Source organism: Pongo abelii, chromosome 3 (assembly GCF_028885655.2).
Source record: "Pongo abelii isolate AG06213 chromosome 3, NHGRI_mPonAbe1-v2.0_pri, whole genome shotgun sequence".
Lineage (NCBI taxonomy): Eukaryota > Metazoa > Chordata > Mammalia > Primates > Hominidae > Pongo > Pongo abelii.
The window spans coordinates 110164245-110185716 of NC_071988.2; the positions used below are offsets into that span (position 1 = coordinate 110164245).

Sequence of the window (21472 nt, forward strand, 5' to 3'; positions counted from 1 at the left end):
ACCTTCCAAGTCACAGCTGCTAATGCATCCAGCACAGAAATAAAAATCACGGCTTGATGCCCCCCAGATCCTAGCTGGCCACTTGCATGCAGAAAGCAACTGTCCATCTGTGCTCCTTTAACTTTCCCCAGGCTGCTCTTCCCGATAACTGCAGGCAGCTGACAGTCTTGGTGATTACTGATTGGGGCCAGGAATGAGGGAAAGGAGTTTGGTGTTTTCTTAAAGGAGTATGGCTCTCCTGACTGTAAACAACAACAACAACGAAAACCGGGCTACTGCTGTTGCTAAGGCTGTAGTAGCAACATGGTGTCTTTCGCAGGTGGACTTCTTTGCCCCTTAGGTAAACAGTCCTGCAAGCCAAGAACAGAGGCTGTGTACGTGAAAGCTCCCCTGCCGGCCCTGGCTGCTTAGATCAATTAAGCGGGGCTAGCTGCACATTCCCAGATTTCCTGTGGTTGTTTTCTCACTGAGTATTGGGAGAACAGACTATTTATGGAGGAGCTCTGGGTATTAAAGCATTGTTGCGCAAATTCAAACAGCACAAGGGATTGGCGTCTCATCTCAGCTAGCAGTAAAGAATACGGACTCTGGAAATGAGCCAAAATTACACAGGGAGCAATTTTTTTTTTTAAGTAAAAAGTCAAGAGCTGGCAAGTCAGTGATGCATAATTCATGTCTTACAAATATGCAACTGTCACTTGTTTTCCTACTATTCATCTACTCTGAATATTAAATACTTGGCTACACTTGGTTTTGCTTATTGGTGGCACCCACACCAGGCTAGGACATCTGAGGGATGGAGAAATCCTCCCCAAAAGGCTGATATTCAAATTAATAATTTTATGTTTAAACAAACTGCACTGGAATTAATTTTTTTTTAAACCTTGCTCTCTGGGTAATTTGTAAATTCAACCATTGTCACTCTTCCCTGTCTCATACAATTATAAACAAAAGTGTTTATGAAACAGTTTGCTCACAAATATATTCCTTAAGTAGCACAGATGGGTACACAAGATTTTCTTTAGGAGTAACTAGAAGATACTACCATTAAATGAAAAAACTAAAAACATCTGGAAATCATAAGTGATTTCATTAATGTATGAGAAACGTTCCTATGCTTAAAGCACTACATAAGACTTGCAGCTACTTTTAATAGCTACCCAACCCACTTTGAAATCATCAGGGAATAGCCAGGGCTTTTTACTATTATATTTCCATGAAATGATGCATGGAGACATATTTTCTTCACATATGGGATAAAATGAAATACCATCAATCGGGTCCTGATGAGCTACTAAAGTCTTATAGAAATGCCAAGTATATCTAGAGATTTAAGATAGTTGAAAAATGCAGTTTGTTTACTGGGGAAAAAGCCAGATTAGGCATTTATGTCACAAAAAGTATTTTTCCCTTAAGCTAAAGCCTGAGTGGACCAGGGTTAAATGCCCAAATCTAGTTCTCAGCTTTTTAAGTTACAAAGCCACTCAGTTACCAATCATGAGTGTGCCTGGGTTGCGAGGGAGGGGTTGTGGGCGGGGGGAAGCAAAAGAGAGTAAGAATATGCATACAGCAAATAAGCATTTTCTCAAAAAGATTTATAATGCTTATTACCTTTACAGACATCAAAAAATACTAGAAATATGATTTCATTTTTGAAGTATGGTATTTCCTTCACGAGGAACATACATCAAGTCATTTAAGCCCTCATGCCATGGAAAGGACAAGGGTTTTGCTTACAGGCAGAGCTGGGTTTGAAGCGTGGCTTTGACATTTACTAGCCTGGTGCCCTGGCTGAGTTGCTTCCCTTCTCAGAGCCTCCATTACCTAACATTTAAAATGGCATAAGTGATACCAATTTTGCAAAGTTCTTTTGAAGATCTGTCAGAAGGTATGAAGGGCCTTCAGCATGGTGTCTGGGGGCAGGAGAGACACAAATGGAAGCCATCATTCTTTCTCTACTACTATTTGACACCGTATGAAGACAAATGAATAAAACACTGGCACACTTCAAAATTGCTAGAGAGAGGAATAGGAGACAAGGCAAATACAATTGCAATTTGAGGGGAAGCATACTACAACAAAGGATGGAAGACAATGTTAAATGCATTATGAAAAAATATTAGTGAAAAGAGCCACTAGTGTATCCGTCATGAATCAGCAACAGAAATTTTGATCTGGGGGCAGATAGGTGTGGGCTGGAAGGGTGAGGGAGGACGGCACATCACACAGAAGGAAGGAGGAATAACAAGTGCAAATGCAGGCATGAGAGCGTGGCAGGCTGGGCCACAGCAAGAGAAGAGTTTCAGGGTGACCAGCCCTTAGGACAGGAAGGGGGAATGGGACATGACAGGGGTGTCAACTAAGTAGATGCTGGACTGTGAAAGGCCTCATATGCCGGGCTAAGTATTATATACTTATATATTCAATAGATATTATGGCATACTAGGGCTGCCTATTATGTCTCTAGAGATACAAAGATAAAACTTATTAATTCAAAAGAAATGATTTTTCAGGACCTACTATTTGCTAGATGTTTTTTTCACACACTGGGGAAACTATGGTGGACAAAATAAAATCTCTGTCATAATGAGTCTTACAGAGAAGATAGTTAATCAACTAAAAACTGTTAGGGCTCTGGAGAAAAATAAAGGGGTATTAAAAGTAAAAGAAAAATAAAGTAAGAGGGATGTTGGTGGTAGCAGTTGAGGCCTCTGTTTTATATTGAGTGGTCAGGGACGGTCTCTGTGATAAAGTGACAGGAAGTGAGAAAGTGGGCCATTTGTGGAAAGAGCATTCCAGGAAGAAAGAAGACAAGTGCAAAGGCCCTGAGGCATAGTCAGTTTTTCCATGGTCCAGGAATAGTACAGAGGTCAGTGTTTCTGGAATCCAGCAAAGGACAGCCAGAGCCACCATAAACAGAGGATGAGGATGTGTCATATATAATGAGGCATTAGGTCATTCACATCATAGACCTATGTCAACTTACATGAGCTTCTGTACTTCCTGGCTGATTTGTGGCACAGCAGTGGAGAGATCCCTCCTACACAAACCTACACCAGCTGGCACAGCCCTGGACACACTAAGCACAGCACACCCTAACTGTATGTGGAAATGCATGTACAGGCTGGCCCTGTCCTGCTGTGCTCCCATCAATCCCTGAGGTTGCTTTCTTACTTGCCCAAGTCCCAACTTTTGGCCCTGCTGGTCTATGATGTGACAGGGTTGCCTTGCCTGGGGCTCCAGACTGCTGATGGTTTTTTGTGCATGTGGGTGCCAGGGAGGCTGTCCTATGTCCTATGGCCCATGGTGAAGTTCTTCAGGCTCCGTAAACACTAGCATAAAAACTGCTGTGCCTTCAAATGTTAGCCTAGTCTGGGTGAAGCACCCTGCCCAGTTGCTCCATCCTCTCTAACAGGGCGCTTCATATAGTATTGCAAATATTATCTGTTTCTCCTACTAGATCATTAAGGTTAAAATGTCAAAAGCATTCTCAAATATAAAAATATTTTTGGTTTCAACTTTTGTTGTTTACATGTCTAATATCTTCTGTTAAATCACAAAGTAAGTAAATTAATTTCACAATTTTCAACTCTAAGATCCTTGTACTGTGATGTCATACACTAAACATTGTCAAAAATGCTGCACTATATGAAAACACACCAAATATTTGTGTATTGAAACAAATTTAGTGTTTGGCTCTTAGGTGAGACAACAGAGTATGGCATATTAGGATGGGTTTTAGAGGCAGAGACTCATGTTTAGATACTAGCTTTACTAGCTGCAAGACTTTCAGTGAGTAAATTTCTTTGAACTTCAGCTTTTTTGTTTTTCCTCGAATACAGGAACAAGACTTTGTAAGGTTTGTAAAGATTAAATTGAAAAACGTGTATAAAACAGCCTATAGGAACTATAAACAATGCTACTTCCATTTATACCCTACCTCCCTTTCCCATTCGTTCATTCATTCATTCACACATTTGGCAAGCGTTTATTGAACACATATATGTCCTTGGCACTGGAATTTAGTAGCAAGCAAGATAAGGGATTTGGTGCAGGACAGAGACACTGAACATACAAGTGCCAAGTATCACGTGTGTTATAAAAGAAATGTAGGATGCTAGGGGGCAAATATGAAGAGAGCTCATCTCTCCTGGGGCCTCAGGTAACATTTCACATTCAGGTCAAGGAGCCATTAATTATGAAGCTATCAGTCTAATCTTTGCCAAGACTTGTCCCTGTCCAGCTGGACCTACCTTTTTCTATCCCCAGACTTTATTTGATCCTGCTCTTTCTCTGGCTTCAAATAGTTGGTGAATTTTTGTTTTACTCCTTCCATTGCCCTGCACAGGATATAGTTAAGTGGCCTAATAGTTTATCAGAGCCGGGAATGACAATATCAGAAAGTATGCTGTATAATGCAGTTTGCACAGGAAGAAACTACAGTATTAACAGAAGAACTACACAGAACCATAAACATTTCTTGTTTGGCCTGACAATAAAGGAAAGTGGAAATAAATTTTCAAAATCCATGTGAACTCCAAAGCTTCATTAGGCTTTGGCTATTGGATTGATTTGGAAGCGAATTTGAAGTAAATAGAGCTTGTTAATTTTTCTGGTTATAATATTAAAACAAAGTCCTAAAGCTTCCATGAAAACAGTGAAGTCAAAGTAACAGTCATCCATTCCATAAATACTTTTCAGAAATTCACTTTTTCAGGGCAAATAAAAGCCTGCACTTAATATCTTGTGATAACTAATATTAACTCTCAGTCTTGATTGAAAAGCCTTGTCTTCTCTCCTCCTTTCTCTCTTCTCTTTTCCTTTTTTTTGAAGCAGGATAAGAAACATGGAACTAGTCTTTTTTTTTAAATTATGAATGTCTTGTTTGTTATCAAAGGTATGCTTCTAAGCTCTCTTAAGCAGTAGGCTTAGAAAGCATAAAGAATGTAAAAATATTTTGAAAGAACTTAACACTTCACTGACCTTGTAATTCTGACATAAAATGATCTCTCCCAGATAGTGTAATTCCCTCTCATGCAGTTCATAGTTCTTACTTGTTTTGACTTCTCAGCAGAGATTCATTGTAAGGTTTTAGTTTTAATATTCTGGATTTTATAGAGAAGTATAAAATATTTTCATCATAGAAAATATTCAAAAATAAATTGAAGCGTAAAGTATAAACTCCCTTGGAAACAGAACTCTGAAAATCTGTAATTTCAGGGATATCTTTTAGAATCTAGAAATTGCTAGTTTTAAGGATGACCTCTCTTCTGGATACTTGTAGTTTGTTAAAAGAGTTAATAATACACAGAAGAACAAAGACTCTAGATTTTGCATGCCCAGGGAGCAGTGTGCTAGGCTCTTCCTTATGTTATTTCATTTCACATTGCCCAGATAGGATATTTTATTAAAATGTCAGCCTTTCTGAACCTTCCTGAAGAAATTGTACTTTAATTTTGGACATTTCAAAGTGACTCTTGACTTTTTTTCTCATTGCCAGTGTGTCACTAAACAAATTTTAATCCAAACCACATAAGGAACTCTTATGAAATAGAAATGGGTAACTATTATTGACCAATGCCCATTTGAGATCTCAGGAGAATCTCTTTTTGGACAATATTAGTTGCATAATTAAAATAAATTAAAAAGATATGAAACAAAGGGATAAGCCCATGTTCACTTTCAACACATACCTTCAAACAAAACACATTAAAGGCTGCAAACTGATTATTTAAAAACTGGGGTCACAGTTGTAACTTCATTTGCCTTTGAGCAGCAGATCTAAGAGAAGCCTCTCTCTGCCTGTCTCTAAAGAGCATTTCTGAGGCTGAAAATAAATGTTCCTCATTCTAATGGAAATAGTAGTCCTCCGAAAAAAAATCACCTTTCCCCAAGAGCTATTGTTTGCTATGTTATCTTATGTGAATCTGAGAGTTTACAAGGAGAATTTTAAATGAAAATATCAATAAGGACAAAGTCTGTCTTAATGGAAAACAAAATTAGAAATATTACAATATATATTCAATAGCAGGCATGTAAAATCTGATGTCTCAATCTTATGCAATGAGACCTGAAACAAAATAAATACTGGTTAAACAGAACTCTAGGAGGAGTAACCAAAGTATAGATTTATTTTTCATCACTGAAAATGAAAGATTATTGATGTTTTTACTAGAAAACTAGATTAAAGATTGGGTGGTGTAAGTTTTAGGAAGTACTACATATATTAAAAAGTAATAACTAACAGCACACTGAAACAAGGGAAAAAGCTTTACAAAATGGAAAACAGTTCTTTTCACTGTCTTTCATGGATAATAACAAAATAAATTTCCTTCAGTGAAAGAAGCACATGCTTTCACAAGTAGAAATCATCCCAATCTTGTGGAATGATGTCTTATTTTTCTCCTTTGGTGCAGCTGTGGTAGAAAGGTGACATGGAGAGCTTAGTCCAGATTTTAGTTCACCACCTAATTTTATCTCCTAACTGAAACCATCATGTTATTATTAGTGAATGCCTAAGCAGTGCCAGCAGTGGCACTGGGCACGATTAGTGGCTGCACATGGGTAACACACATAAGAAGAGGACTTGGCACATGGAAGAAGGATGTGAGATTGTTTCCCCATGATTCATCCACTGCCTGGGGAGCTGTCCACCAAAGACCAAGGCAGACTGAGTTCAGTTTAGTTTGCCATTTAGTTTGTGTGCTACTTGGAATTTATGAGTTAATGCTATGAAGTCCATCCACAAAAGTTACTTTTATTCCCTTTTATCTCATAAAAGAAAACAGGCATAAAAGGAAAGAACTGAGGAAACCTCTCCAGGAGACTGGCAAAGCGATTTCCTTAAAATCATGTTAGATAGGAGATGAGTAGGTGCTTGCTGTGAGCAGACGAAGATGGCAGTGAAAGGATAAAACCATAAAAAACAAAACACAACTTGACAGTATCATGGGGTAAACATGATCTTTAAAAAGATGCCTAGAGACAAGGAAAGAATGTCAGCTTGTTGCTTGGGTCCCAAGGAATGAGGCAAAAATGAGTTGGAAATAGATGAAAAAAGTGGCTCAGAAGCTGTGAGGTCAGCAAGAGGAAGCATTCCCCTCCTATTATCTGGCTAAATTATCTGGTGAAGAAGTATATATAAGACAAGAATTGAATACAGGAGATATGAGGAGTCTACAGCATTAGCGTGTGTTCAGGGAGTGGGGATTAGTTTCTAAGAATTTTATGCACATTTTTAATGATAATACAATTTTCTAAGAGGGTCTGTAGCCTTCTGATTTTTAAGCTGCTATGCTGTAAAACTCCATGGGGGAATAGACTGTGGTTGTCATTAAATCCCAGCTCCCAGCACAGTACCTGTACCTAGTAGGATTTAATATATGTTGTTGAATAAATCCATCAGTGAATTAGGTCAGTGCCCAACAGAGATTAAGAATGATTGGGTTAGAGGGAACGTTCTCTTTATATCAAGAGTCAGAATTTAAGAGTAGGTTAAGAAAAACTTTAATTCTTGAAAAGCAAAACTGATAAGATTGAAGGTGGAGTTGGAAGTATTTGGAGGCAGCAGATTGCATACACATACATGAATTAAAAATGAGGCGCAGCACACTGAATGGAAGCTGGACTTGGGAGCAAGGGAAACCAAATACTTGGGTCAGCGTGGCGATGCCTGAGAGGACAAGTGGGAGATCAGGAAAGTAAATGAAACTTGAAGATACAGACGACATAAGGGAGGTGAGAGACTTTTCTTCTCCAATGTTTATTTAAGATGAGAGACGAAACTCAGCAAACAAATTGGATTAAGTAACTCAAAGTGAATTTGTGTTAATTTGAAGATTCATGACCTAATCCTTGTGACTAAGACTCACTACCTATATATTTCAATCACTTAAAAAATGCATCAAATTGTGGAAAATAAAACCAGTAGCTTTGGCTTTTTGTTTGTTTTACTTTATAGAAAATCTAAAGAGAAATCCCTGTGCTATTAAAGTTTATCATCATAAGCAAAACAAAATAATTCACAAAGGAAAATAATGGAGTTCTTATGATTTCTCAAGGAATCTTTAAGTTTGGTATTTGCCTTTCTAATCAATCACAGTCATATTACTTATCTCAATGTCCCTTATTGGCAGACTAATATTTCAGAGGTACACTCAAGAGTGTATGAACATCCCCATCACAGTCTTACTCTTGCTTGTTAGCTACTCACCTCAAAATGCTGAGTGTGTCCACCATCTTTTTCATTTCCTTTCCTATAAATAATGGCAACAACAAAAAAATCATAAAATATCTACTTGTTTTATAACAATGTTTTTCATCCACTGATATTATGATTTTAAGAGTATGTTGAGTAGCTCTAAGCCAAATACTTATGCAATTCAAAAACAAAACACAAAGCAAAAAATTAATCAAAACAAAGCAAACTGGAAACACAAATAAACATGACTATAGTTATTTGCCTTCAATAGCACTGTGATAGATTTTCTATTCTAAGCATTTTCCTTGCTATAAATTATTGCTGGTAAATATATAGTCCTTTAATTCCATTCTTTTTAGTTCTTATAATTCACATTGCATTACATGAAAATAACCTTTTCCTGCCCTTGGAAAGAATATTAGGAGACAATTCTAAAATTACCTTTCATCGGACATCCATTCAAAATCATCAGGTCCAGTTCTCTCATGAGATCGTGTGGAATTGAGACTTTCCATATTCTGTAACAGAACCATTATTGGTTGCCTAATAGGAATGGTAAGAAATATGCAACGCAGACCCTCCTTTCTTTAAAATAGAAAAATCAAATAATATGTATATATAAACTAATTCTAGTCCTCATATTTTTATCTTTGTTTAAACTAGTAAAATTATGACAGTTTATTATATCCTGCTTGCATAGAATTGTGTATTGAACTTTATCATCCTTTTAACAAAGATATGTGACAGCATCACAGAAATGGCCATTGTGCCCTATAATGTCTCTCTTAGGTATTATCCACATTGGACAGCTAAATAGCAAAACCCAGATTGTTAGAGAATCAGGGTGGGTCAGACTTAGAATTGAGGAATCTGACATCGAATCTCATCAGAAACTGATGTAACATTTACTCTCTCTCTCTCTATCTATATATATAAGAACGTATATATACATATGCACACACATTTATGTATATTCAGTGTACATTGATAAGATTGAAGGTGGAGTATACACATATATGTATATATATATACATATATATGCACACACACACGTATACATACTCAGTGTATACTGCCAATATTATGTAGAGTAACATGTAGCTTATACCTAAGCTGTAAAATATCAGCTTAAATAAACAGAAATGAAAATTTAAGAACCTTTCTTTTTACAATATTTAATGTTAATCTTTATATCAGCCAAGATGGAAAAAGTAAAGACAGAAAACCTAATTTGAATAGTATGTATTTTCAGCTGACCAGGTGGGGTTAATGCTTACCAGGAGGCATATATGTAAGATATCTTTGACTGCCTCTGTGAATATGGCCAATGCTTTCTAAATATCATTCAGGTGACTGGCACAGAATAAGTAAGCCATTTCCTTGAAGGGAGATTACAAAAGAGCAAACAAGAGAATATCTGAATTCAGCAAACTCAAAAACATAGCTGCCTTGGAAATTTGGACCTGAATTTTGTTGAACTCAGATTTATATCTGCATTAAAAGGATATTAAGCATAATCCACTCATCCTGTGTCATCAAAGTAAATTATACATATATGAAAGCAACATATGTTCATCTACCTATCAATAACATCCCGTTATAATAAAACCCTTTACTAAGTAAATCTAAGGTTCACAATAATCCCATGAAATTGACATTTACAACGATCTCCACAAAATAAACACATAGAGCAGAAAACTAATCTTTGACTTCATAGATAGCTGAATTATTTTCCATTTATGTTGGTTTCGCCAATTTGCCTGGAATTCTCAGTTTGACACCCTGGGCTCCATTAAAGAATAGAAACAAAGGGAGATAATATAACATAATAGTTATGACGGTGGCTCTGACTCAGAATACTTGGGTTAGAATTCCAGTTCCACCATTTGCCAATTATATGACCCTACTTGAGCCTTCATTTCCTCATGTGGAAAATGAAGATGGCAACAATAGTTAACATAGGGTGGTCATGAGGATTAAATAAAATGATATGTAAAGTACTAGAATAATGACGGGCGTGGTGGCTCACACCTGTAATCCCAGCACTTTGGGAGGCTGAGGTGGGCAGATCATGAGGTCAAGAGATCGAGACCATCCTAACCAACATAGTGAAACCCCATCTCTACTAAAAATACAAAAATTAGCTGGGTGTAGTGGCACGTGCCTGTAGTCCCAGCTACTTGGGAGGCTGAGGCAGGAGAATTGCTTGAACCTGGGAGGTGGAGCTTGCAGTGAGCCGAGATGCACCACTGCACTCCAGCCTGGCGACAGAGTGAGACTCTGTCTCAAAAAAAAAAAAAAAAAAAAACAACAAAAGTATAGAATAATGCCTGGTACATTTAATGAATATTATTATTAATATAATTAATGAATTGTTGATGTTATTGTTTCTGAAGCTATAATATCTCCAAGGAAAATATTTTATTGTTATTTGTTATAATATCTTCAAGATATTTGTTATAATATCTCCAAGGAAAATATTTTACTGTTACTTGTTCACAGTTAAGACACTGTCCCAAAAACAGGAAATACAGTGTTTGTGTCTGCCATTAGAATACTAGAATACTGAGCATTAATTTACACAGTTAGATAATTTTAGAATGGATCTGAGAAATTAAAAATTACAACATTCAATTATATTCATACCTCTAAAGTTTGAGTTAGAAGAGGCCTTTATAAAATGGCTCCCATTAAATCAAGAATAATTGCTCTTATTACCTGAATGTGACTTTCCTGATGAAGAGGGTTGTATCTATGACAAAGAATCTTTGTTCCCATTGGTAATCTTCAACAGATTATCAGAATCTTTAGTGTAAGATCTAGTGCAATAGTATTAGGTTTTCCTAAAGCTCTGAAACATTAATTCCAAAGGAAAGCACAACCCTCTATCTTCAGATCAGTTCACAACAGTGTCAATGAAATGATACATTCATAATTACATGTAAATGACTATTTCCAAAGAACTAAACATTTTCAGATCGAGGCTAAGAAATATTCAGATCCTTCCTGTAGGAGACAGCTTAAAAGAAAAAATAAATAAAAAAGAAATATTCAGGAAGAATAAGAGTAAATAGAAAATAAACCATAATAGCATTATATAAATTTAGAGATACTTCATTTAGAAGATGTTAGAAGATTGATTTTTTTTTTCCTAAACAGAGGAACCAAAATGTAATTGATACAGGTGTTAGGAACTACAGAATAAAGTTAGTTAGGTCACACAATAGAAAGCTTTGCAAAAAGCAGTTGTGAGATGTGAGAAAGCTTAGCTGATCTCCAGTGTTAAAACAAGTATTAACTTCAACTCCATCCTTACCACTTTTTACATGTTTTATCCATATGTTTAAGAACTCTCTAATGATTTGAGGTTTTGTAGACGTAGTTCACAAAGGCTGATTTCCAGTATTGTTCAATATTCTTCTCTAAGGCTTTTTAGTAATTCTAATTGTCATGTTATTTCTGTACATATTTGAGACTGCTGAATATTCATTGTCTGGTTTCACTAAAACAGCATGCAGGTACACAGTGTTCCTTTCCTAAGGTAGCTGGGTTGCACCTATACCTTTTGGAAATGGAAAATCTGAAGAATGTTACAACCTGGAAAGCATTTTTTTTTTCAGAATGAAACTAACAAGGGTAGTAAATATCTATGAGTACAGTAACAAAACTATGTATTTCCATGGGCACAATACATTTTGTAGATTCTAATTTGTATTCTTTGTCTTGGGGTTAGGGAGGAATGATTAAGATAAAGAAATAGATCAGTAATCTCTCTACTTCACTAAGATGAGGGGAGGGAAAAGTGTAATGTACAGGTCAAAATAATGCTGAAATGCAGAATGCTTTTGAGAAGTATGCCATTAGACCTTCAAATGTGCTGTAGGTGCTAATAGTACTTGTCTTACAAGAAAATATGAGTCATTGTCTTTTGAAGGTTTTAAACTGTTTTATGTCCCAAACACATCCCTATCAGGCGTGGTAAAAGAGTAGTCCATTAATGTTTTCATTGATTAGAGGTTGAAGTAATAGAATATTGTGGAAGTGTTTTATTGCATTAACTTTTATTTTAATTCATCTTCTAAATTTTGGATCTTTTAAACGTAATAGGTAATTTTAAAAAAGCAGCAAAGAACAAGATTGTGACTTTAGGTCTAATTTAATAAAGTTGCTTCTTGTATTGCAATTATTTTCAACCAGATAAAGCCTAGTTTATAATCCATAAAATTTTGACTCATATAAGTCCTATCAATGACTTTCAAAACACAGATTCACTATGACATAATTTATTTTGATAATTTTGGGGTGTCAGAGGAACTAAATTTTAAAAACCATTCTCCTTAATTATAAAGATAACCTCAAGTCTAAAAGAGCAAAAGCCTTGATAAAAGTTCATTTTAGACTGTGGAATTTATTTTTGATTATTTTTCTTTCTCCCTCTCTGTGCTGGTGTTGAAAGCCAGGCTCAAAACCTGTTTGACCACTGACTGAAGCACTTAAAAACACTTGGAACAAAAGCAAATTCATCTTCTAAAACTGTAAAATGCTGACAAAACCTTACTAGAGGACACACACAAAAATGCCTCTCTCAATATACAAACAGCTCAATCTGAAGGCTACAGGAATGCTGTTAGTCAAAACAGGTTCATTATTCTAACCTTGAGCTCTAAGAGAAGGAGAATATTTGATAGACTCTTGTTAAGAAAGGATTAATGGCATATTTGAATTCCTTTTTGTACCCTTTTGTACATTTTATGTTTTATTGCTTAAAATTGTATAAGCTCATTCATATTCAAAAAGAACTACTGGTATCATAAAGGATGCCTATGAAACAGTTTGCGAGCTGTCCACCCAAACCCATGCTACACTTCTTCCACCGTAATAAAGTAGCTAGATGTCCAGCAACAATACATTTCCCAGCCTGTCTCGTGATCTGGCACAACCATGTGACTAACTGTTCTCCAATGGGATGTGAGAAGTGATATATGTGGCTTCCAGACCTGGCCAATACAATGCTTCACCAGGTACAGACACTCCTCAACTTGCCATGGAGGTTATATCCCAATAAACCCATGGTAATTAGAAAATATCATAAGCCAAAAATGCATTTAGTACACTTAACCTACTGAACAGCATAGCTTAGCCTAGCCTAAACATGGTCAGAACACTTACATTAGCTTACAATTGGGCAAAATCATCTAACAGAAAGCCCATTTTATAACAAAAGTGTTGAATATCTCATGTAATTTACCGAATACTATACTTACTGAAAGTAAAAAATCAGATGGTTGTATGGATACTCAAAGTACAGCTTCTACTGAATATGTATAGCCTTCTTTCCTTACTCAATAGTACACAAAAGAAACGAATCCTAGATGTGTGTGTAAACATGAGGAGACTGATATAAGTTAGAAGAGTATTCACTTTTCATAGATGAAAGGTGGGCTGTGGTTAGAACACAAAGATGGACCTTTGGTGTTATGCAAAGGAGGCAGTGGGGGAAAGCTGTTGGAGTTCTTGATGAGATGGTCTTTAGATCAAAGTGATTTATGATCACACCACTCCACTTGTCCATTAGGTTCCACCCCCTATCACTGACTCAAGAACATTGCTCCTGCAATGGATTCTCTTGCATCGTCATCTCCTCCTCTCTATCGGCTTGTCTTACACAAATATTCTGTAACATCACTGCCTTCTAAAGACTGTCTTCATCTTGTATTCTCTCCAACTGCTACCTTGTTTTTCTTCCCCCTTGTAGGGCAAAACCTGTTCAAAGACTTTCCATACTTGTAGTATCCAACTCATTTCCTCTTAGGCTTTCTTGAACCCACTTAATCAGGCTCTTCCTGCCTCTTCCCACCAATAGAGCTCCCATCAAGGTAGCTGTGGGTTAGCTAGATATATGTGAAATTATCACTCACTCCCTATTCCAATTTCTTTCTTCTAATTTTCTCTGGACCTAAATCTAATGAGGCTCTTGCCTCCATGTTGCCTGGAGATTGGCAGCGGCTCCTTCTTAGTCCCTTGTGGTGCTCCCTTCTCATCTGCTTACCCCCTAAATGTTGGTAGGTCTCAGAGCTTAGTCCTTGGACCCTTTCTTTTTACCCTTTGTACTCAGTCCTTTGGTGTCAGCTTATCCACTCTCAAGGCTTTAAAAACCAACTGTGTGCCAAAGACTTCCAAAATTATTTATTTCATCTCTCCCTCAACCTCCAGATTAATATATCTAACTGCCTACTTGAATTCTTTACTAGATTATGTCAATTATTTTACTTTAGTCCTTATCCATTTCTCATCACCCCATGCACTATACTTAACACAGTTGCCAGAGTGATCCTTTCATAAGGTATGTCACAAAATGGCTTCCTTCACCTCTCAATCCTTTGTGGCTCCTCATTCTACTTAAGGTAACTGCTAAAGTCCTAAAAATGGCTATGAAGCTTTAGGTGATCAGGGCCTCTGCTACATCTTTGACCTCATCTCCTACAATGCTCCTTTCAACTCTGTTCTAACCATGGCCACCTCTTGCCTGTCCTCAAAGGCTCAGCATGCTGCTCCCTCTGCCTGGATTTTCTCTCCCCAGATATCCTGATGGCTCATTCCCTCACCTCCTTCAGGTCTCTGCACAAGCATCATTTTCAGTGAGGCCTGACTTGAATGTCCTCTACAATATCGATCCTTTACCTCTTACCACTTTCCATCCTCTTTACCCTGCCTTATTTCTCTCCACAGCATGTATTGCCATCTAACTAGATATTTCTTTCTTATCTATCTAATTTTATGAGACTGTAAACTTCAGGAAGGCAGAGGTGTGTCTGTTTTAATCACATTGTGTCCTTAGTGTTGAAAATAGTGCTTGTCATATAGTTAGTTGTTGTGTGATTGAAGGAATAAATAATTTTAAGTCAGTAGTTCACATTGTTGGGCTTTTTTACATTATATTTGATACCACCCAGAAAATCATGGTCATGTGGTTTTTGACAGGAGTTCTTGCTGAGTTGTGTTACACTGAAAACAATAGTTGAAAATTGCTGCATTACGTAGATAATTGTTTTGTAGCAGCAAACATGTTCTGGAGAGGAAAGTGAATAGGGGCTTGGAGACATGTTGGCTGGCTGTTTCAATATCCAGACTAGTTACATACAATAAGAGCCTCAACTATGTAATGGCAATGCAAAAAGGGAAAGGAGATGCACATAATATTTTTTTAAAAAGCATAATCAACTAAATTTGACACATGATTGAAATGTTGAAGGAAGGATGGAGGTGAGGAAAAGGAAAGGACTTGGAAAATGACTAAGGAGACGATGATGTGATTGAATCAGATGGGACTCTTGAATGAAAAAGAGATTGAGGAGAAGATGATGAGTTTGGTTTCAACATGTTGACTTTAAAGTATTCTCTGGGGTGAACTGCAGACAGAATCCATCAAATGTTAATTTGTAAGTCATTTGTAGAGAGGTGACAACTGAAACCATGGAACTGGAGAAGCTCTAAAAGTTCAGATAGAAAAGAGATATGAGACAAAAATCTAGGTAACATTTAATTCCAAGCATGATTTATGGGAGCTTAGACAGGGAAGGATACAGCAAAGAAGAAAACAGTCATTGTGGTATGAGGACAAGGAGAGGTCAGCATCATTCAGACCAAGGGAGAAAGGGTTCAGACAAAGAGCCACAAAGTATCAAACACCCCAAGGCCTTGAGGAGGCCAAGAACTAGATGAAGTCATAGCACAGGGACTAGTCATAGCACAAAAGACCAGTAGAGACATTAAGAAAGGTTCTGTAGAGAATGGGGTTGGGGTTGGGGATGGAATCTAGACTATAGGGATTGATGTATAAATATGAAAAGAAGAATGGGGTCTGGGCATGGCACCTCACTCCTGTAATCCCAGCACTTTGGGAGGCTGAGGTGGGAGGATCATTTGAGGCCAGAAGTGTGAGACCAGCCTGGGCAACATAGTGAAACTCTGTCTCTACAAAAAATTTTAAAAATTAGCTGGGTATGGTGGCACATGCCTATGGTCCTGGCTACTTGGGAGGCTGGGGCAGGAGGATCCCTTAAGCCCAGGAGTTGGATGTTGCAGTGAGCTTTGATCACGCCACTGTACTCCAGGCTGGATGACAGAGTGAGACTCTGCCTCTTAAAAAAACATAGAAGAACTGAAACTAACAAGTACAGACTGTTCAAAATGTGTGATGGTAAAATGAAAAAAAGGGATTGGCCATCAGAGCAGAGGGAGCAGAAACATATTTACTGTGTTCAGTTTTACCTATTCTTTAGCACATTTAGTTGCATTTAAATCTCACAAAAAACCACAATCTCACAAAAAACTGCTATTTTACAGATGAAGTAAAAGGCTAAGTAACGTGCTTTACTTGCCATAGCTATGAAGTGAGATAGTTAGAACTGAAATTCAGGTATGATTACAAGACCTATTCTTCTTTCTTGAACCTTGACTGAGATTTCATGTACACATGAAACTAAAAGGAAGTTGTTCATAGATAAGAGACCTATAGACTTTGTTTTTATTTTTATATATTAAATGTAATATTATAGAATTCATATAATCACACAGAACATATTTGGAGAGAAGAGAAACAATTACCTCTAATACTACTGCCACCACCATAATACAATCACACAATCACTTTTAGCTATATATCCTTTTAGCCTTTTTTCCTAGGAATGAATATATCATACATATATATGCATGCACTGTAGATGTTGCTTCATAACCTATTTTTATATTGAAGGGCAGTACAGCGGAATCCCAGCTCCACCACTTATGTGTGACCTAGTTATTTAATCTCCTATGCCTAATTTTCCTCATGATTAGAATGGGAATAATAATATCTACCTATGGATTATTGGGAGGATTAAAATTGAGAATACATGAAAAGCACTTAAAATATAACTTGTCAAATATTTTCTATTTTATTATATAATCTTCATAACTATAATTTTGAATCATTGCAGAATATTTTACTGAGTTGACATACAAATGTTACTCATCTGCTCTTCTACTTCTGAACACTTAAATTGCTTCTGATTTTCCATGATTATAAATAGCCTTGTGGTGAGCAAATTAATATATATGGTTTTTTTGATATTTAAGATTATGCACCTAGTGGCTGGGTGTGGTGGCTCATGCCTGTAATCCCAGCACTTTGGGAAGCTGAGGCCGGCAGATAGTTGAGGTCAGGAGTTTGGGACCAGCCCGGCCAACATGGTGAAACCCCATCTCTACTAAAATACAAAAATTAGCTGGGCATAGTGGTGTGCACCTGTAAACCCTGCTACTCAGGAGGCTGAGGCATGAGAATCACTTGAACCCGGGAGGGGGAGGTTGCAGTGAGCTGAGATCATGTCACTGCACTCCAGCTGGGCAATAAGAGTGAAACTCCATCTCAAACAAACAAACAAAAAGGATTATGCACCTAGAACAGAGTAGCAGAAGTAGGATTACTGGATAAAATGCATGAATGTGTTGTGATTTTTGACTCAAAGTATTAAACTCTGCCCTAGAGCGGAAGTTTGGAGATAGAGACTTTTTTTTTTAGGCCAATGGAGATGAGCCAATAGAGAGGAAGTGTGCATGTGTAAATATGTTTTTATGCCAGTGTGAGGTAGGCTGGGAGATGGATGTAAAAAATAGAATTTCCAAAGATACTTTTCACCTTAGAGGTTAGTTTTAGAATTTAGGAAACTTTGTCATTTGAGCAGATAAGAAAATAAAATAGGCAGAGAGCTAGAGAAATTTGGAAGTGAAGTGAGGGAAGTTGAAACAGAAGCTGGTTATTTCACCTCTTCAAAGTAAAAGAGGAGATAAGGTTTTCTTCTGAGAGAGAAGGAAGGGCACAGATATGAGCTTGGGGTTTAAGGAAAGAGAAAGGTTGAAATTGTGGCAATAATTCGAGATGAGGCAGTGCAGTCTGATGCCCAGACTGATACCTCACTGCCCCTGATTTCTGAGCTCTGAATTATCTGTAGTTTCTCGGTCTCTGCTGGTCATGATATCCTCGAGAGGCAAAGGACAGAGGGAGAAAGGAGCCAGATAGTTCCCACTGTAAAGACACCAAATATGTAAGACACTTTTCCAGATCTACACCATATTCTCCTCTTTGGCTGTGCTGTGGGCCAGCAAGATCACTGTGGAGCCATTTACTCACTGTCTTCAGTTACTCTCCTACCATCTTCTCCTGAAAATGGCTCTTGCTCCCATCTTTCTACCAACACTATTCTTACTAAGATCACCAGGGAGCTACATTTTTCTAATTTCAATGGTTGAACTCGCAGTCTTCTACTTGACCTATCATCTGATTCTCCTTCCTCTTTGAGTCCCTTGGTTACTTGGCTTCTAAGACACCAAACTTCCCTCATTTTTCTTCTAGTTTTCTGGCTGCTGCTTCTTAAGTTTCCTCAGCTGGCTTCTTATCTCCCCATTTTCTGCCTCAAGGCCTTGTGCGAAGGCCTTTTCTATCCACATTCACTCCCTTGGTTATCTCAGCCAGTGTGTGGCTTTAAATGTCATTTACAATGCTCATGACTCCCACATTTGTATCTCTAAGGAGGACATTCTCCTGAAACTCTAGGCCCAGAAGCCCAGTTACCTCTCTAATATCTCTTCTCTTAGATGTCTAATGGGAAGCTCAGTCTTTCCATGTCAGAAACTGAGCTTAGGATATGACTCCCAAAACGTTTATCTTCCTCATCTCAGTAAATTGGCAACACCAGTCTCCTAGCTGCTCAGGACAAAAATCTTGGAATCATCTTTGACTCCTCTTTTGCTTTCATATCCCACATTGAATCTTTCAGGTGATTTTGTCAATTCTGTCTTCAAAATACATTCACTTTCTTACCCCACCTCTTGACCATGGCAGTGCACAACTCCAGGGGGAACCATTCATGTTTTAGTTGATGGGAACAGTGCTCTCTAGACCAGTGAAGGGTACAGCCCGTGAGTCCATATAGCTGGCTCTTGTATCACCTCAGTTCAAGCCATCATCATCTCAAACCCAGATGACTGTAATGATTCCTACCTGGTCTCTCTGCTTCTGCCCTTGCCTGCTAATTGTCTATTTTCAACAAAGCATCACCAAATTTAAGTAAGCCAGGTCACTGTTCTACTGAGAACTCAATGGCTTCTCATCTCACCCAGAATAAAGGAGGGGTCCTTACAATGATCTATAAAGACCTATTTAACGTGCCCTGCTTTCCATTCCCTCTTTCACTTTGCTCACTCTTTTCCAACCATAATGGTGTCTCTGTGGTTCCTTGAATAGTCCAGAAAACAATTGCCTCAGAGCCCTTGCACCTGTGATTCCATCAGTAAGTCCTGCTTCCTTACTTCCTCTAGTTCTTTATACTCAAGTGTCAAATTCTTGGAGAGGTCTCCTCTGATTATTCCATTTAAAACTGCATCCCTTGCCCCCTCACAGGTTCCTGTCCCCATTCCCTGCATTTTTTTTTTCTTTCTAGTTGTTATCACTACCTAATATACTTTATTCTTTACTTATTTATCTTGGTTATTGTCTGTTTCCCTGACTAGAATGTAAGCTCCAGGAAGGCAGGAATTGTTACCTGTTTTTTTCACTACTGTATCCACAGGATCTAAACTATTTCCTGCCACACAGATGACATATAATTATGCATAATTTTTTTAAGCTATAGAAACAAATGTTTGGTCAGAATATAAAGAACTTAAAATGGGCTAGGGAAAGGTTTTGGAGGAAAGTTGGGGAAAGTAGAATTAGAAGGTTAAAAATAAGGGGGAAGTGAAGATACACAACTTAACATTCAGGATGCAGTCTTAATGTTAGTTGTCGTTTTGTTCCCTGGCTCTTTGCTTTGTGGTTACTTGCGAAGATTAGATTTTTAAATTCATGGAATATAAGAGTTGGAAAACATCTTTGAGAACACCCTTACTTTACAGATGAGCAAGTTTTTCTTCTAAGTTGTATTGGCAGGGTTTTAAGTTCTTCATTGCAACAAAGACACGGTCCACTGAGCTCACATGTGACATGCACAATACTGGAATGCGGAAACTGGCAATTGAGGTAGGGGCAAATTCTTTCACATAAAAAACCCCAAATGGAATTAGGATCTTCCATCCCAATGTTTTTCAGCACAGACCATGTCCATAGTTTTATCAGTAAACACATATTCTAAGGAGTAAATGTACTTTTCCACTTCTATTAACTATTACCATCTAACTAACTTAAGACACTATTCCTGGTGGAAAAAATTAATGGGTTAAATGAATGTAAAAAGGGATTCAAACTGAGAAGCCTGCTTCATAGCTTCTTTTCACACTATAAAGCCAAGTCGCAGACTTTCAGTCACCAGATATCTCTCTGGCAGGTAAGCAAATCATGGGCCAACTAGAGAGCTAATGAAGTTAATACCATTTATTTTATTTAAATATTTACTTTTAACAACAAAAATGAAATCATCAGTGTTAAAAAATAGGGTGTCATGATTCCAAACTTCAAATTCTTTATTTTGAGAATTGTACGAGACGTAAGTCTGAGGTAGATGATTATTTCTGTTCACTATAGCTGATCAGTTTACTTCCAGAAACGATGCATCGAGACATTATGGGGGAAAAAAAATCCTAGATTTGCATTTACCCATATTTTACTTATGGAAAAATTAGAAATCTTGTCCAAGCACATGCCACAATTGACAATGAGAAAATAGGTGGCCCATGAATTTTATTGAATGTATGAAAAACACAGCATGGAGCTAAAAACTGGTCAGAGACAAAGTACATCAGAGGATTTGCACACTAAACAGTAGGAGAAGATATTGCCTATTTTTATTAGGGATTCCAGTTCATGTCACGTTATAAAATTTATCTTCAGGTTTTTGGGTTTGTTGTTGTTTTTTTTAACTAAAGGGACAGACTTTGTGGCTTATTTTTCAGAGAAACTAATGCATAAAGGAAGAAGGATGATGAATGTTAATAGTTATACTGAACAAATATTTAGCCATTGGTTAAACCACTTGTAAAAACTTATACTATGTATTGAATTAGTGATCCAAGATTCAGGTCTGAGGCAACTACATAGGGATTAATTTCTTTTTGTTTCTGATTAACTTGGAAGAAAATACTTTAAAAGAGTATAGATTTGAAACAAAATTTCTGAACATGAAGAGATTTCTGAACATGAAGATAGCTGATCCTCTTTCACTGTGTATTTCACCTTGCTTTAAGTTCATTCATTAATTTATAAAACATATTCACTTAGACAAGAACAAACAGAATGGG

The 21472-nt window shown here is 37.2% G+C and overlaps 1 protein-coding gene across 26 annotated transcripts in view; it reads right to left on the reverse strand.

The window, feature by feature from the left end:
- The window catches only part of FAM13A (family with sequence similarity 13 member A), a 331498-nt gene that overhangs the window by 32633 nt on the left and 277393 nt on the right, over positions 1 to 21472 (reverse strand). For all 26 annotated transcript variants that reach the window (XM_063723517.1, XM_063723518.1, XM_063723520.1 and 23 more), the window contains 2 exons: positions 8642 to 8718; positions 8213 to 8255 (listed from right to left, as the gene is read on the reverse strand). In XM_063723517.1, the coding sequence (XP_063579587.1) occupies positions 8213 to 8255; positions 8642 to 8718 (120 nt within the window). The remainder of the gene's footprint in view (positions 1 to 8212; positions 8256 to 8641; positions 8719 to 21472) is intronic.